Source organism: Ambystoma mexicanum, chromosome 13 (genome assembly GCF_040938575.1).
Source record: "Ambystoma mexicanum isolate Mex_15411 chromosome 13, UKY_AmexF1_1, whole genome shotgun sequence".
Lineage (NCBI taxonomy): Eukaryota > Metazoa > Chordata > Amphibia > Caudata > Ambystomatidae > Ambystoma > Ambystoma mexicanum.
Genome location: NC_090938.1, coordinates 819,766,763 through 819,785,911, shown reverse-complemented (window position 1 = coordinate 819,785,911; position 19,149 = coordinate 819,766,763). Strand labels below are relative to the sequence as shown.

The following is a 19,149-nucleotide window of genomic DNA, read 5'->3' as shown; positions in this document are numbered from 1 at the left end:
GGTATATGAGTTCATCATCAGGATCCATGACACTGAGTGAGGAGACAAGCTTGAGAAGATTGCCAAAGCAGGGTGCAGGAAACCCTTATCCCCAAGAGTGAACATTGAGGAGCAGCTCTGCTACTACTCGCAGCTAGTGGTGTGGAGCCAGCGACACCTGCTGGCCAGGAAGTGTTCTTTCAAGGGTGAGAGGCAATGGGTGCTCCCCATCCATACAGAACTGTATGCTGACAGGCTGAGAGCCCTGAACTATTAAGAGGTAATTCACATAACTTTGAGATTTGCTTCTGAGAATGTCTATCTATACATTAATTTGGGGCTACAAGTTGCTGTCCAGCATCTTTGTGAACCCCACTTGCCCCCTTGACAATACATTTGCATTTGCTGAAGTGAAGAATTAAGCTTTATGTTTTTCATGAAATCTTGAAACCTCCCACAATCCATTTTTATTTGACCTAGTTTTGTGTTTCATATCTGGCTGTGCTCTCCTCTTTCCGTAGACGACAATCCTGGCAGTGGAGTTTGATGGCGGCGTAATAGTGGCTTCAGATTCTCGCGTGTCTGCTGGGTAAGTGTGCAGTTGCTTATCTGAGAGCATGTTTTGTGATGTTGGACAGGAAACGCAATCATCCCCCTGTCTGGGAAGTACATCCACAGCCATCTTTTTGATGTTAGGTAAAAGTCCTTGCTGGATGGCTGGGTGTCGATGGATGAGATGTAGACATCAGCTTTCGATCACAGTTTGCATGAGTGTGGGTTCATGGCATGCTGGTTTTGTTAATGGTTTGCAGTGATTGTTGCAGTGGTGAGTGTGTGATCACAGTTTGTGTGAGTGTGGGTTCATGGTATGCTGGTTTTGTTAATGGTTTGCAGTGATTGTTGCAGTGGTGGGTGTGGGATCACAGATTGTATGAGTGTGGGTCCATGGTATGCTGGTTTTGTTAATGGTTTGCAGTGATTGTCTGTTGCAGTGGTGGGTGTGTGATCACAGTTTGTGTGAGTGTGGGTTCATGGTATGCTGGTTTTGTTAATGGTTTGCAGTGATTGTTGCAGTGGTGGGTGTGGGATCACAGTTTGTATGAGTGTGGGTCCATGGTATTCTGGTTTTGTTAATGGTTTGCAGTGATTGTCTGTTGCAGTGGTGTGTGTGGGATCACAGTTTGTATGAGTGTGGGTTCAAGGTATGCTGGTTTTGTTAATGGTTTGCAGTGATTGTTGCAGTGGTGGGTGTGTGATCACAGTTTGTGTGAGTGTGGGTTCATGGTATGCTGGTTTTGTTAATGGTTTGCAGTGATTGTTGCAGTGGTGGGTGTGGCATCACAGTTTGTATGAGTGTGGGTCCATGGTATGCTGGTTTTGTTAATGGTTTGCAGTGATTGTCTGTTGCAGTGGTGGGTGTGTGATCACAGTTTGTGTGAGTGTGGGTTCATGGTATGCTGGTTTTGTTAATGGTTTGCAGTGATTGTTGCAGTGGTGGGTGTGGGATCACAGTTTGTATGAGTGTGGGTCCATGGTATTCTGGTTTTGTTAATGGTTTGCAGTGATTGTCTCTTTGCAGTGGTGTGTGTGGGATCACAGTTTGTATGAGTGTGGGTTCAAGGTATGCTGGTTTTGTTAATGGTTAGCAGTGATTATCTGTTGCAGTGGTGGGTGTGGGATCACAGTTTGTGTGAGTGTGGGTTCATGGTATGCTGGTTTTGTTAATGATTTGCAGTGATTGTCTGTTGCAGTGGTGGGTGTGTGATCACAGTTTGTATGAGTGTAGGATCATGGTATGCTGGTTGTGTTAATGGTTTGCAGTGATTGTTCCAGTGTGGATGTGGGATCACAGTTTGTATGAGTGTGGGATCATGGTATGCTGGTTTTGTTAATGATTTTCAGTGATTGTCTGTTGCAGTGGTGGGTGTGTGATCACAGTTTGTATGAGTGTAGGATCATGGTATGCTGATTTTGTTAATGATTTGCAGTGATTGGCTGTTGCAGTGGTGGGTGTGTGATCACAGTTTGTATGAGTGTAGGATCATGGTATGCTGGTTTTGTTAATGGTTTGCAGTGATGGTCTGTTCCAGTGTGGGTGTGGGATCACAGTTTATATGGGTGTAGGATCATGGTATGCTGGTTTTGTTAATGATTTGCAGTGATTGGCTGTTGCAGTGGTGAGTGTGGATCACAGTTTGTATGAGTGTGGGTCCATGGTATGCTGGTTTTGTTAATGGCTGGCAGTGATTGTCTGTTGCAGTGGTGGGTGTAGGATCACAGTTTGTATGAGTGTGAGTTCATGGTATGCAGGTTTTGTTAATGGTTTGCAATGATTGTTCCAGTGTGGGTGTGGGATCACAGTTTGTATGAGTGTGGGATCATGGTATGCTGGTTTTGTTAATGATTTGCAGTGATTGTCTGTTGCAGTGGTGGGTGTGTGATCACAGTTTGTATGAGTGTAGGATCACGGTATGCTTGTTTTGTTAATGGTTTGCAGTGATTGGCTGTTGCAGTGGTGAGTGTGGATCACAGTTTGCATGAGTGTGGGTCCATGGTATGCTGGTTTTGTTAATAGTTTGCAGTGATTGGCTGTTGCAGTGGTGGGTGTGGATCACAGTTTGTATGAGTGTGTGTCCATGGTATGCTGGTTTTGTTAATGGCTGGCAGTGATTGTCTGTTGCAGTGTTGAGTGTGGCATCACAGTTTGAATGAGTGTGGGTCTATGGTATGCTGGTTTTGTTAATGGTTTGCAGTGCTTGTTGCAGTGGTGGGTGTGGGATCACAGTTTGTATGAGTGTGGGTTCATGGTATGCTGGTTTTGATAATGGTTTGCAGTGATTGTCTGTTGCAGTGGTGGGTGTGTAATCACAGTTTGTATGAGTGTGGGTTCATGGTATGCTGGTTTTGTTAATGGTTTGCAGTGATTGTCTGTTGCAGTGGTGGGTGTGGGATCACAGTTTGTATGAGTGTGGGTTCATGGTATGCTGGTTTTGATAATGGTTTGCAGTGATTGTCTGTTGCAGTGGTGGGTGTGTGATCACAGTTTGTATGAGTGTGGGTTAATGGTATGCTGGTTTTGTTAATGGTTTGCAGTGATTGGCTGTTGCAGTGGTGGGTGTGGGATCACAGTCTGTGTGAGTGTGGGTTCCTGGTATGCTGGTTTGATTAATGGTTTGCAGTGATAGTTGCAGTGGTGGGTATGGGATCACATTTTGTGTGAGTGTGGGTTCATGGTATCTGGTTTTGTTAATGGTTTGCAGTGATTGTTGTGGGTGTGTGATCACAGTTTGTATAAGTGTGGGTTCATAGTATGCTGGTTTTGTTAATGGTTTGCAGTGATTGTCTGTTGCAGTGGTGGGTGTGGGATGACAGTTTGTGTGTGTGTGGGTTCATGGTATGCTGATTTTGTTAATGGTTTGCAGGGATGTTTGCAGTGGTGGGTGTGGGATCACAGTTTGCATGAGTGTGGGATCATGGTATGCTGGTTTTGTTAATGATTTGGAGTGATTGTTGCAGTGGTAGGTGTGTGATCACAGTTTGTATGAGTGTGGGTTCATGGTATGCTGGTTTTGTTAATGGTTTGCAGTGATTGTCTGTTGCAGTGGTGGGTGTGAGATCACAGTTGATATGAGTATGGGTTCATGGTATGCTGGTTTGTTAATGATTTGCAGTGATTGTCTGTTGCAGTGGTGGCTGTGTGATCACAGTTTGTATGAGTGTGGGATCATGGTATGCTGGTTTTGTTAATGGTTTGCAGGGATTGTTGCAGTGGTGGGTGTGGGAATCACAGTTTGTATGAGTGTGGGGTCATGGTATGCTGGTTTTGTTAATGATTTGTAGTGATTGTCTGTTGCAGTGGTGGCTGTGTGATCACAGTTTGTATGAGTGTGGGATCATGGTATGCTGGTTTTGTTAATGGTTTGCAGTGATTGTTGCAGTGGTGGGTGTGGGATCACAGTTTGTATGAGTGTGGGTTCATGGTATGCTGGTTTTGTTAATGGTTTGCAGTGATTGTTGCAGTGGTGGGTGTGGGATCACAGTTTGTATGAGTGTGGGATCATGGTATGCTGGTTTTGTTAATGATTTGGAGTGATTGTTGCAGTGGTAGGTGTGTGATCACAGTTTGTATGAGTGTGGGTTCATGGTATGCTGGTTTTGTTAATGGTTTGCAGTGATTGTCTATTGCAGTGGTGGGTGTGGGATCACAGTTTGTGTGAGTGTTGGTTCATGGTCTGCTGGATATGATAATGGTTTGCAGGGATTGTTGCCGTGGTGGGTGTGGGATCACAGTTTGTATGATTTTGGGATCATGGTATGCTGGTTTTGTTAATGGTTTGCAGTGATTGTCTGTTGCAGTGGTGGCTGTGTGATCACAGTTTGTATGAGTGTGGGATCATGGTATGCTGGTTTTGTTAATGGTTTGCAGTGATTGTCTGTTGCAGTGGTGGGTGTGGGATCACAGTTTGTATGAGTGTGGGTTCATGGTATGCTGGTTTTGTTAATGGGTTGCAGTGATTGGCTGTTGCAGTGGTGGGTGTGGGATAACAGTTTGTGTGAGTGTGGGTTCATGGTATGCTGGTTTTGTTAATGGTTTGCAGGGATTGTTGCAGTGGTGGGTGTGGGATCACAGTTTGTATGAGTGTGGGATCATGGTTTGCTGGTTTTGTTAATGATTTGGAGTGATTGTTGCAGTGGTAGGTGTGTGATCACAGTTTGTATGAGTGTGGGTTCATGGTATGCTGGTTTTGTTGATGGTTTGCAGTGATTGTCTATTGCAGTGGTGGGTGTGGGATCACAGTTTGTGTGAGTGTTGGTTCATGGTCTGCTGGATATGATAATGGTTTGCAGGGATTGTTGCCGTGGTGGGTGTGGGATCACAGTTTGTATGAGTTTGGGATCATGGTATGCTGGTTTTGTTAATGATTTGCAGTGATTGTCTGTTGCAGTGGTGGGTGTGTGATCAGAGTTTGTATGATTGTGGGATCATTGTATGCTGGTTTTGTTAATGGTTGGCAGTGATTGTCTGTTGCAGTTGTGGGTGTGGGGTCACAGTTTGTATGAGTGTGGGTTCATGGTATGCTAGTTTTGTTAATGGTTTGCAGTGATTGTTGCAGTGGTGGGTGTGGGATCACAGTTTGTATGTGTGTGGGTTCATGGCATGCTGGTTTTGTTAATGGTTTGCAGTGATTGTCTGTTGCAGTGGTGGTTGTAGGATCACCATTTGCATGGGTGTGGGTTTATGGTATGCTGGTTTTGTTAATGGTTTGCAGTGATTGTTGCAGTGGTGGGTGTGGGATCACAGTTTGTATGAGTGTGGGTCCATGGTATGCTGGTTTTGTTAATGGGTTGCAGTGATTGTCTGTTGCAGTGGTGGGTGTGGGATCACAGTTTGTATGAGTGTGGGATCATGGTATGCTGGTTTTGTTAATGATTTGCAGTGATTGTTGCAGTGGTGGGTGTGTGGTCACAGTTTGTATGAGTGTGGGATCACAGTTTGCTTTTGTTAATTGTTTGCAGTGATTGTCTGTTGCAGTGGTGGGTGTGAGATCACAGTTTGTATGAGTGTGGGTTTATGGTATGCTGGTTTTGTTAATGGTTTTCAGTGATTGTTGCAGTGGTGGGTGTGGGATCACAGTTTGTATGAGTGTGGGTTCATGGTATGCTGGTTTTGTTAATGGGTTGCAGTGATTGTCTGTTGCAGTGGCGGGTGTAGGATGACAGGTTGTATGAGTGTGAGTTCATGGTATGTTGGTTTTGTTAATGTTTTGCAGTGCTTGTTGCATTGGTGGGTGTGGGATCACAGTTTGTATGAGTGTTGGTTTATGGTATGCTGGTTTTAATGGTTTGCAGTGATTGTTGCAGTGGTTGGTTGTGATCACGTTTTGTTTGGGGGTTCATATGTGAGCTGATTCTAGTAATGGTTAGGCAGTGATGGGCCTTGCAGAGGGTGTGTGGGTGGGTGTGACTGTGTGTGTCTGGACAGTGACTGGTGCCTCACCGGTCACATGTCGGGCAGTGTGTGGGTTCATGGTTTGCACTGATTCTAGTCATGGTTAGGCAGTGATGGGTCTTGCAGAGGGTGTGTGTTTGTGTGTGTCTAGGCAGTGACATCTTGGGCAGTGTTTGTGTGTGGGTTCATGCTTTGCACTGATCAATTATGGGCATGCGCTAGTGGTTCTGGCCTCACAGCACCTTCTAAGAGGAAAGGTTGCATGTGCCTCTGTGGGTGGTCATGCATTGGGGTGTTGGGGTTCAACTATGCTCAAGTAATGAACTGCTTACCTTTTTCCCCAGTGAATTTGTGTCGAACCGTGTGTTTGATAAGCTGGCGCCCCTTCATGAGCGGATCTACTGTGCCCTCTCGGGGTCTGCGGTCGACGCGCAGGCAGTGGCGGATATGGTGAACTACCACCTGGATCTGCACAGGTGTGAGGCTCTATATGGAGGGAGCTGAGGGGATGCACACCTCAATGTTTTATTATGGATTTCATGCAGTGTCTTCCACATTGCTCCATGCCTTCTGTTATGTTGCAGTCTGGCTGGCTTTATCCTGTGTCCTTCTCAGTGCATCTCTCTTGTTCTTTGCAGTGTCTCTCCTCTGTGCACCCTCCAATGCTTCCACATGAACCTCTTGTCCATTTTCCTTCCATTATCTGACCCCCCCCCTTTCACTCTCTATGGTTTCCTTCTCTAGTGTCCATTCCAATGAATCTCTTCAATGTCTGTAAATTCCCCTCCCTTTCCCCTCCCTTCTTCTCCATCTGCCCTTTGTCTGGTCTAGTTCAGTGTCTTTCCTTCATGCAGCGCGTGGTACGTCCTGACACCACTCTGCACCAGCACGCCATCGCCTCTGGTCCATTTCAGGGGGCTTTCCTTCATGCCCCACGTGGTCCCTCCTGACCCTACTCTCTGCACCTGCACCAGGCCTTGAAGTACCTTTACAATGCAACCAGGCCTGCAGGTTGATGAGCCTAGCGTATCTACTAGACATAAAAGAAATGCACTTGACCTGTGAAAATTGTTTGTACTGAAAAAACATGGTGACGTATGAAGAAACACTACCAGCAATGTTAATGGGACCTTGTAGTATTCTCCTCCACCTGGACACGTTGGAACAGAGTATCCACAGGTCCATCAGCCGAGGCCAGGTATCGGGCGAGAGTGGGAGTTAGTGTTTGGAGCAGCAAATAGTGCAGGATGTTACCAGAAAGAAGGTGGTTGCTAGAAACTGATGCCGAATTATATTAATATGAGTAGCTGTTGTGACGAACTCTACCCGATATTCCCCCTGGGGTTGGTACTCAGCGGGTGGATCTCACGGGGAGGGAAATCCCTCATGGGGCCAGTGACGATAGCCCTGGGAAAACGCGGTATCCATTCACCCCTTGGGTGTTCTGTCCTGTCCTACCGGCTGTGAAAGCTGAGAAACCCTTACCGCGTGCCTATCTGCCCCCTGTCCTACCGGCTGTGAAAGTTTAGAAACCCTTACCACGTGCCTATCTGCCCCCTGCCCTGTCCTACCAGCTGTGAAAGCTGAGAAACCCTTACCGCAAGCCTATCTCCTCCCTGCCCTGTCCTGCAGGCAGTGGAAGCTGAGGAAACCCTTACCACATGCCTATCTGCTCCCTGCCCTGTCCTACAGGCTGTGGAAGCTGAGAAACCCTTACCACATGCCTATATGCTCCCTGCCCTGTCCTACAGGCCGTGGATGCTTAGAAACCCTTACCACGTGCCTATCTGCTCCCTGCCCCGTCCTACAGGCTGTGGAAGCTGAGAAACCCTTACCACATGCCTATCTGCTCCCTGCCCCGTCCTACAGGCTGTGGAAGCTGAGAAACCCTTACAGCATGCCTATCTGCTCCCTGCCCTGTGCTGCAGGCGGTGGAAGCTGAGGAAACCCTTAACACATGCCTATCTGCTCCCTGCCCTGTCCTACAGTCTGTGAACCACATGCCTATCTACTCCCTGCCCTGTCCTACAGGTGGTGGAAGCTGAGAAACCCTTACCACATGCCTATCTACTCCCTGCCCTGTCCTACAGGTGGTGGAAGCTGAGAAACCCTTACCACATGCCTATCTGCTCCCTGCCCTGTCCCACAGGCTGTGAACCGCATGCCTATCTGTTCCCTGCCAAGTCCTACAGGCTGTGGAAGCTGAGACACAATTGCCACATGCCTATCTGCTCCCTGCCCTGTCCTACAGGCTGTGAACCACATGCCTATCTGCTCCCTGATCTGTCCTACAGGCTGTGGAAGCTTAGAAACCCTTACCACATGCTTATCTGCTCCCTGCCCTGCCCTGTCCTGCAAGCGGTGGAAGATGAGAAACCCTTACCACATGCCTATCTGCTACCTTCCCTGTCCTACAGCCTGTGGAAGCTTAGAAACCCTTAACACATGCCTATCTGCTCCCTGCCCTGTCCTACAGTCTGTGAACCACATGCCTATCTACTCCCTGCTCTGTCCTACCAGCTGTGGAAGCTTAGAAACCCTTACCACATGCTTATCTGCTCCCTGCCCTGTCCTGCAGGCGGTGGAAGCTGAGAAACCCTTACCACATGCCTATCTGCTCCCTGCCCTGTCCCACAGGCTGTGAACTACATGCCTATCTGTTCCCTGCCAAGTCCTACAGGCTGTGGAAGCTGAGACACAATTGCCACATGCCTATCTGCTCCCTGCCCTGTCCTACAGGCTGTGAACCACATGCCTATCTGCTCCCTGATCTGTCCTACAGGCTGTGGAAGCTTAGAAACCCTTACCACATGCTTATCTGCTCCCTGCCCTGTCCTACAGCCTGTGGAAGCTTAGAAACCCTTACCGCATGCTTATCTGCTCCCTGCCCTGTCCTGCAGGCAGTGGAAGCTGAGAAACCCTTACCACATGCCTATCTGCTCCCTTCCCTGTCCTGCAGGCGGTGGAAGCTGAAAAACCCTTACCACGTGCTTATCTGTTCCCCGCCCTGTCCCACAGGCTGTGGAAGCTGAGAAACCCTTACCACATGCTTATCTGCTCCCTGCCCTGTCCTGCAGGCGGTGGAAGCTGAGAAACCCTTACCACATGCCTATCTGCTCCCTGCCCTGTCCTACAGCCCGTGGAAGCTGAGAAACCCTTACCACATGCCTATCTTCTCCCTGCCCTGTCCTACCGTCTGTGAAAGCTGAGACACCATTGCCACATGCTTATCTGCTCCCTGCCCTGTCCTACAGGATGTGGAAGCTGAGAAACCCTTACCACATGCCTATCTGCTCCCTTCCCTGTCCTACAGCCTGTGGAAGCTTAGACACCCTTACCACATGCTTATCTGCTCCCTGCCCTGTCCTGCAGGCGGTGGAAGCTGAGAAACCCTTACCACGTGCCTATCTGCTCCCTGCCCTGTCCTACAGCCCGTGGAAGCTGAGAAACCCTTACCACATGCCTATCTTCACCCTGCCCTGTCCTACCGTCTGTGAAAGCTGAGACACCATTGCCACATGCTTATCTGCTCCCTGCCCTGTCCTACAGGCTGTGGAAGCTGAGAAACCCTTACCACATGCCTATCTGCTCCCTGCCCTGTCCTACAGGCTGTGGAAGCTGAGAAACCCTTACCATATGCCTATCTGCTCCCTTCCCTGTCCTACAGCCTGTGGAAGCTTAGAAACCCTTACCACATGCCTATCTGCTTCCTGCCCTGTCCCACAGGCTGTGAACCACATGCCTATCTGTTCCCTGCCAAGTCCTACAGGCTGTGGAAGCTGAGACACCATTCCCACATGCCTATCTGCTCCCTGCCCTGTCCTACCGTCTGTGAACCACATGCCTATATGTTCCCTGATCTGTCCTACAGGCTGTGGAAGCTGAGACACCATTCCCACATGCTTATCTGCTGCCTGCCCTGTCCTACCGGCTGTGAAAGCTGAGAAACCCTTACCACGTGCCTATCTGCTCCCTGCCCTGTCCTACCGGCTTGGAAAGCTGAGGAAACCCTTACCACATGCTTATCTGTTCCCTGCCCTGTCCTACAGGCTGTGCACCACATGCCTATCTGCTCCCTGCCCTGTCCTACAGGCTGTAAGCCACATGCCTATCTGTCCCTGCCCTCTCCTACAGGCTGTGCACCACATGCCTATCTGCTCCCTGCCCTGTCCTACAGGCTGTAAGCCACATGCCTATCTGTCCCTGCCCTCTCCTACAGGCTGTGAACCGCATGCCTATCAGCTCCCTACCCTGTCCTACCGGCTGTGAAAGCTGAGAAACCCTTACCACATGCCTGTCTGCTCCCTGCCCTGTCCTGCCGGCTGTGAAAGCTGAGAAACCATTACCACATGCCTATCTGCTCCCTGCCCTGTCCTACAGACTGTGAAAGCTGAGAAACCATTACCACATGCCTGTCTGCTGCCTGCCCTGTCCTACAGGTGGTGGAAGCTGAGAAACCCTTACCACATGCCTATCTGTTCCCTGCCCTGTCCTACAGGCTGTGCACCACATGCCTATCTGCTCCCTGCCCTGTCCTACAGGCTGTAAGCCACATGCCTATCTGTCCCTGCCCTCTCCTACAGGCTGTGAACCGCATGCCTATCAGCTCCCTGCCCTGTCCTACAGACTGTGAACCACATGCTTCTCTGTTCCCTGCCATGTCCTACAGGCGGTGGAAGCTGAGACACCATTGCCACATGCCTATCTGCTCCCTGCCCTGTCCTACAGACTGTGAACCACATGCCTATCTGTTCCCTGCCATGTCCTACAGGCTGTGGAAGCTTAGAAACCCTTACCACATGCTTATCTGCTCCCTGCCCTGTCCTGCAGGCGGTGGAAGCTGAGACACCATTGCCACATGCCTATCTGCTCCCTGCCCTGTCCTGCAGGCTGTGGACCACATGCTTCTCTGTTCCCTGCCATGTCCTACAGGCTGTGGAAGCTGAGACACCATTGCCACATGCCTATCTGTTTCCTACACAGTCTGGGCCGAGCATGTGGTCAGGAGCTCTATACAGTGGAATTCTCATGCACTATTCACGTGCGCTGAAGTGCTGGATAATTAGGGGTTTCCTTCCAGGCTTTGACTGGAGTTCTAACCCCAAACCTGGCCCCACTCTGTGTCTGTGCCAGCCCCCTTTCGTGGGTGTTCTTGCTGTAACTCACAACAACCTACGATGGGTACTATCAGACTGGTGTAGCAGATAAGCCAGGTCCATCCGGGTCCTAAATTGAGGGTCTCTGAGTGAGGGCCTGGGATGTACAGCCGATGTAAGAGAAAGCTTCAGGTGCCTGTCTCTCTTTCTCAGCCTCGACATGGACGACGCCCCATTGGTAGTGGCAGCTGCCAATCTTGTGAAGGGCATCAGCTATAAGTACAAGGAGGAGCTGTCAGCACATCTACTGGTGGCCGGCTGGGACCGGAGACATGGAGGACAGGTAAGAGATGCCCAACCTAAGCCTGTCTCTCCATGTCTGCAGTGTTTAACCATCTATTTCTTAATTGAGCGTTCATTCCTGTGTCTGCCTGATGACCAGTCTGTCCATCTGTCAAAATGCCAGTCTATCAGTCTGTTCATCTTCTTATCCATTTCCCTCCATCATCTCTCTGGCTGTTCCTCTAATATTGATCGCACACCTATTAAACTGATCATCTATTAATCCATCCTGTATAAACCTGTCTGATAGACAGGTTTATACAGGATGGATTCATTTCTGTTCATCTAATGATCCATCGTGTATAAGACTGTCTTCCTATATAAACCTGTCTGTTCATGTAATAATCCATCCTGTATAAACCTGCCAGTTCATTTAACGATCCATCTTGGATAAACCTCTCTGTCAGACAGGTTTATCCAGGATGGATCGTTACATGAACAGACAGGTTTATACAGGATGGATTCATTTCTGTTCATCTAATGATCCACCCTATATAAACCTGTCTTCCTATATAAACATGTCTGTTCATGTAATGATCCATCCTATATAAATCTATCTGTTCGTGTAATAATCCAGCCTGTATAAACCTGTCTGTTCATGTAATAATCCATCCTATATAAACCTGTCTTGCTATATAAACATGTCTGTTCATGTAATGATCCATCCTACATAAACCTGTCTGTTCATTTAATGATCCATCCTATATAAACCTGTCTGTTCATGTAATAATCCATCCTATATAAACATCTCTGTTCATGTAATGATCCATCCTATATAAACCTGTCTGTTCATGTAATAATCCATCCTGTATAAACCTGTCTGTTCATGTAATAATCCATCCTGTATAACACTTCCTGTTCATCTAACCATCCTTCCTGTGTAAACCTGTCTGTTCATGTAATAATCCATCCTATATAAACTTGTCTGTTCATGTAATGATCCATCCCGTATAAACCGGTCTGTTCATGTAATGATCCATCCTATATAAACTTGTCTATTCAAGTAATGATCCTTATAAACCTGTGTGTTCACCTAACAACCCATCCTGTGTAAACTCGTCTCTTCGTCTAACCACCCATCCTGTATAAACCTGTCTTCCATGAGCATCTATTATGCTGGCACATGATATATGTTATAGTACATGTGCTTTAGCTCATGATACGGTCACTGACATGCATTTGTTTCTTGGCTCAGGTGTATGGGGCACTGTCACATGATATATGTTATAGTGCATGTGCTTTAGCTCATGGTATGATCACTGGCATGCATTTGTTTCTTGGCTCAGGTGTATGGGATGCTGGCACATGATATATGGTATAGTGCATGTGCTTTAGCTCATGGTATAGTCACTGACATGCATTTGTTTCTTGGCTCAGGTGTATGAGACGCTGTCACATGATATATGTTATAGTGCATGTGCTTTAGCTCATGGTATGGTCACTGACATGCATTTGTTTCTTGGATCAGGTTTACGGGACGCTGGCACATGATATATGTTATAGTGCATGTGCTTTAGCTCATGGTATGGTCACTGACATGCATGTGCTTATTGGCTTAGGTGTATGAGACGCTGGCCCATGATATATGTTATAGTGCATGTGCTTTAGCTCATGGTATGGTCACTGACATGCATTTGTTTCTTGGCTCAGGTGTATGAGATGCTGGCACATGATATGTTATAGTGCATATGCTTTAGCTCATGGTATGGTACCTGACATGCATTTGTTTATTGGATCTGGTGTACGGGACGCTGGCTCATGATATATGTTATAGTGCATGTGCTTTAGCTCATGGTATGGTCACTGACATGCATTTGTTTATTGGATCTGGTGTACGGGACGCTGGCACATGATATATGTTATAGTGCATGTGCTTTAGCTCATGGTATGGTACCTGACATGCATTTGTTTATTGGATCTGGTGTACGGGACGCTGGCTCATGATATATGTTATAGTGCATGTGATTTAGCTCATGGTATGGTACCTGACATGCATTTTGTTCTTGGCTCAGGTGTACGGGATGGTGGCACATGATATATGTTATAGTGCATGTGCTTTAGCGCATGGTATGGTCACTGACATGCATTTTGTTCTTGGCTCAGGTGTACGAGATGGTGGCACATGAGATATGTTATAGTGCATGTTTAGCTCATGGTATGGTCACTGACATGCATTTGTTTCTTGGCTCAGGTGTATGGGGCACTGTCACATGATATATGTTATAGTGCATGTGCTTTAGCTCATGGTATGGTAACTAGCATGCATTTGTTTCTTGGCTCAGGTGTATGGGACGCTGGCTCATGATATATGTTATAGTGCATGTGCTTTAGCTCATGGTATGGTCACTGACATGCATTTGTTTCTTGGCTCAGGTGTATGGGACGCTGGCTCATGATATATGTTATAGTGCATGTGCTTTAGCTCATGGTATGGTCACTGACATGCATTTGTTTCTTGGCTCAGGTGTATGAGATGCTGGCACATGATATATGTTATAGTGCATGTGCTTTAGCTCATGGTATGGTACCTGACATGCATTTGTTTATTGGATCTGGTGTATGGGACGCTGGCTCATGATATATGTTATAGTGCATGTGCTTTAGCTCATGGTATGGTACCTGACATGCATTTGTTTATTGGATCTGGTGTACGGGACGCTGGCACATGATATATGTTATAGTGCATGTGCTTTAGCTCATGGTATGGTCACTGACATGCATTTGTTTCTTGTCTCAGGTGTACGAGACGCTGGCACATGATATATGTTATAGTGCATGCGCTTTAGCTCATGGTATGGTCACTGACATGCATTTATTTCTTGGCTCAGGTGTGTGAGACACTGGCACATGATATATGTTATAGTGCATGTGCTTTAGCTCATGGTATGGTACCTGACATGCATTTGTTTATTGGATCTGGTGTACGAGATGGTGGCACATGATATATGTTATAGTGCATGTGCTTTAGCTCATGGTATGGTCACTGACATGCATTTGTTTCTTGTCTCAGGTGTATGGGGCGCTGGAACATGATATATGTTATAGTGCATGTACTTTAGCTCATGGTATGGTCACTGACATGCATGTGCTTATTGGCTTAGGTGTATGAGACGCTGGCCCATGATATATGTTATAGTGCATGTGCTTTAGCTCATGGTATGGTCACTGACATGCATTTGTTTCTTGGCTCAGGTGTATGAGACGCTGGCCCATGATATATGTTATAGTGCATGTGCTTTAGCTCATGGTATGGTCACTGACATGCATTTGTTTCTTGGCTCAGGTGTACGGGACGCTGGCACATGATATGTTATAGTGCATGCTCTTTAGCTCATGGTATGGTCACTGACATGCATTTGTTACTTGGCTCAGGTGTATGAGATTCTGGCACATAATATATGTTATAGTGCATGCTCTTTAGCTCATGGTATGGTCACTGACATGAATTTGCTTCTTGGCTCAGGTCTATGGGACACTGGCACATGATATATGTTATAGTGCATGTGATTTAGCTCAGGGTATGGTCACTGACATGCATTTGTTTCTTGGCTCCGGTGTACGAGATGGTGGCACATGCTATATGTTATAGTGCATGCGCTTTAGCTCATGGTAAGATCACTGGCATGCATTTGTTTCTTGGCTCAGGTGTATGGGGCGCTGGCACATGATATATGTTATAGTGCATGTGCTTTAGCTCATGGTATGGTCACTGACATGCATTTGTTTCTTGGCTCAGGTGTATGGGATGCTGGCACATGATATATGTTATAGTGCATGCGCTTTAGCTCATGGTATGATCACTGGCATGCATTTGTTTCTTGGCTCAGGTGTATGAGACGCTGGCACATGATATATGTTATAATGCATGTGCTTTAGCTCATGGTATGGTCACTGACATGCATGTGCTTCTTGGATCCGGTGTACGGGACTCTGGCACATGATATATGTTATAGTGCATGCGCTTTAGCTCATGGTACAATCACTGACATGCATTTGTTTCTTGGCTCAGGTGTATGAGACTCTGGCACATAATATATGTTATAGTGCATGTGCTTCAGCTCATGGTATGGTCACTGACATGCATTTGTTTCTTGGCTCAGTTGTATGAGACGCTGGCACATGATATATGTTATAGTGCATGTGCTTTAGCTCATGGTGTGGTCACTGACATGCATTTGTTTCTTGGATCCGGTGTACGGGACGCTGGCACATGATATATGTTATAGTGCATGCGCTTTAGCTCATGGTACAATCACTGACATGCATTTGTTTCTTGGCTCAGGTGTATGAGACTCTGGCACATAATATATGTTATAGTGCATTTGCTTTAGCTCATGGTATGGTCAATGACATGCATTTGTTTCTTGGCACAGGTGTATGGGGCGCTAACACATGATATATGTTATAGTACATGTGCTTTAGCTCATGATACGGTCACTGACATGCATTTGTTTCTTGGCTCAGGTGTATGGGGCACTGTCACATGATATATGTTATAGTGCATGTGCTTTAGCTCATGGTATGGTCACTGGCATGCATTTGTTTCTTGGATCAGATGTACAAGATGCTGGCACATCATATATGTTATAGTGCATGTGTTTTAGCTCATGGTGTGGTCACTGACATGCATTTGTTTCTGGATCCGGTGTACAGGATGCTGGCACATGATATGTGTTATAGTGCATGTGCTTTAGCTCATGGTATGATCACTGACATACATTTGTTTCTTGGCTCAGGTGTATGGAATGCTGGCGCATGATATATGTTATAGTGCATGTGCTTTAGCTCATGGTATGGTCACTGACATGCATTCATTTCTTGGCTCAGGTGTGTGGGACGCTGGCACATGATATATGTTATATTGCATGGGCTTTAGCTCATGGTATGTTCACTAAAATGCATTTGTTTCTTGGATCAGATGTACAAGATGCTGGCACATGATACATGTTATAGTGCATGTGCTTTAGCTCATGATACGGTCACTGACATGCATTTGTTTCTTGGATCTGGTGTACGGGACTCTGGCACATGATATATGTTATAGTGCATGTGCTTTAGCTCATGGTATGGTCACTGACATGCATTTGTTTCTTGGCTCAGGTGTATGAGACACTGGCACATGATATATGTTATAGTGCATGCGCTTTAGCTCATGGTACAATCACTGACATGCATTTGTTGCTTGGCTCAGGTGTATGAGACTCTGGCACATAATATATGTTATAGTGCATGTGCTTCAGCTCATGGTATGGTCACTGACATGCATTTGTTTCTTGGCTCAGTTGTATGAGACGCTGGCACATGATATATGTTATAGTGCATGTGCTTTAGCTCATGGTGTGGTCACTGACATGCATTTGTTTCTTGGATCCGGTGTACGGGACGCTGGCACATGATATATGTTATAGTGCATGTGCTTTAGCTCATGGTATGGTCACTGACATGCATTTGGTTCTTGGCTCAGTTGTATGGGATGCTGGCACATGATATATGTTATAGTGCATGTGCTTTAGCTCATGGTATGGTCACTGACATGCATTTGTTTCTTGGCTCAGGTGTATGGGACGCTGGCACATGATATATGTTATAGTGCATGGGCTTTAGCTCATGGTATGGTCACTGACATGCATTTGTTTCTTGGCTCAGGTGTACGAGATGCTGAAACATGATATATGTTATAGTGCATGTGCTTTAGCTCATGGTATGGTCACTGACATGCATTTTTTTCTTGGCTCAGGTGTGTGGGACGCTGGCACATGATATATGTTATAGTGCATGCGCTTTAGCTCATGGTATGGTCACTGACATGCATTCATTTCTTGGCTCAGGTGTGTGGGACGCTGGCACATGATATATGTTATATTGCATGGGCTTTAGCTCATGGTATGTTCACTAAAATGCATTTGTTTCTTGGATCAGATGTACAAGATGCTGGCACATGATACATGTTATAGTGCATGTGCTTTAGCTCATGATATGGTCACTGACATGCATTTGTTTCTTGGCTCAGGTGTATGAGACGCTGGCACATGATATATGTTATAGTGCATGTGCTTTAGCTCATGGTATGTAACTGACATGCATTTGTTTCTTTGCTCAGTTGTATGAGACTCTGGCACATGATATATGTTATAGTGCCTGTGCTTTAGCTCATGGTGTGGTCACTGACATGCATTTGTTTCTTGGATCCGGTGTACGGGACGCTGGCACATGATATATGTTATAGTGCATGGGCTTTAGCTCATGGTATGGTCACTGACATGCATTTGTTTCTTGGCTCAGGTGTACGGGACGCTGGCACATGATATATGTTATAGTGCATGTGCTTTAGCTCATGGTATGGTCACTGACATGCATTTGTTTCTTGGCTCAGGTGTATGAGACGCTGGCACATGAGATATGTTATAGTGCATGGGCTTTAGCTCATGGTATGTTCACTAAAAAGCATTTGTTTCTTGGATCAGATGTACAAGATGCTGGCACATGATACATGTTATAGTGCATGTGCTTTAGCTCATGGTATGGTCACTGACATGCATTTGTTTCTTGGCTCAGGTGTATGAGACGCTGGCACATGAGATATGTTATAGTGCATGTTTAGCTCATGGTATGGTCACTGACATGCATTTGTTTCTTTGCTCAGTTGTATGAGACTCTGGCACATGATATATGTTATAGTGCCTGTGCTTTAGCTCATGGTGTGGTCACTGACATGCATTTGTTTCTTGGATCCGGTGTACGGGACGCTGGCACATGATATATGTTATAGTGCATGGGCTTTAGCTCATGGTATGGTCACTGACATGCATTCATTTCTTGGCTCAGGTGTGTGGGACGCTGGCACATGATATATGTTATATTGCATGGGCTTTAGCTCATGGTATGTTCACTAAAAAGCATTTGTTTCTTGGATCAGATGTACAAGATGCTGGCACATGATACATGTTATAGTGCATGTGCTTTAGCTCATGGTATGGTCACTGACATGCATTTGTTTCTTGGCTCAGGTGTATGAGACGCTGGCACATGAGATATGTTATAGTGCATGTTTAGCTCATGGTATGGTCACTGACATGCATTTGTTTCTTTGCTCAGTTGTATGAGACTCTGGCACATGATATATGTTATAGTGCCTGTGCTTTAGCTCATGGTGTGGTCACTGACATGCATTTGTTTCTTGGATCCGGTGTACGGGACGCTGGCACATGATATATGTTATAGTGCATGGGCTTTAGCTCATGGTATGGTCACTGACATGCATTCATTTCTTGGCTCAGGTGTGTGGGACGCTGGCACATGATATATGTTATATTGCATGGGCTTTAGCTCATGGTATGTTCACTAAAATGCATTTGTTTCTTGGATCAGATGTACAAGATGCTGGCACATGATACATGTTATAGTGCATGTGCTTTAGCTCATGATATGGTCACTGACATGCATTTGTTTCTTGGCTCAGGTGTATGAGACGCTGGCACATGATATATGTTATAGTGCATGTGCTTTAGCTCATGGTATGTAACTGACATGCATTTGTTTCTTTGCTCAGTTGTATGAGACTCTGGCACATGATATATGTTATAGTGCCTGTGCTTTAGCTCATGGTGTGGTCACTGACATGCATTTGTTTCTTGGATCCGGTGTACGGGACGCTGGCACATGATATATGTTATAGTGCATGGGCTTTAGCTCATGGTATGGTCACTGACATGCATTTGTTTCTTGGCTCAGGTGTACGGGATGCTGAAACATGATATATGTTATATTGCATGGGCTTTAGCT

At 46.3% G+C, this 19,149-nt stretch overlaps 1 protein-coding gene across 1 annotated transcript in view; it reads left to right on the top strand.

Moving 5' to 3' along the window:
- LOC138522064 (proteasome subunit beta type-9-like) overlaps window positions 1-19,149 on the top strand; it is a 122,030-nt gene that overhangs the window by 43,612 nt on the left and 59,269 nt on the right. Inside the window, exons 2-4 of the mRNA XM_069635304.1 lie at window positions 501-568; window positions 6,274-6,405; window positions 11,239-11,368. Of these exons, the coding sequence (XP_069491405.1) occupies window positions 501-568; window positions 6,274-6,405; window positions 11,239-11,368 (330 nt within the window). The remainder of the gene's footprint in view (window positions 1-500; window positions 569-6,273; window positions 6,406-11,238; window positions 11,369-19,149) is intronic.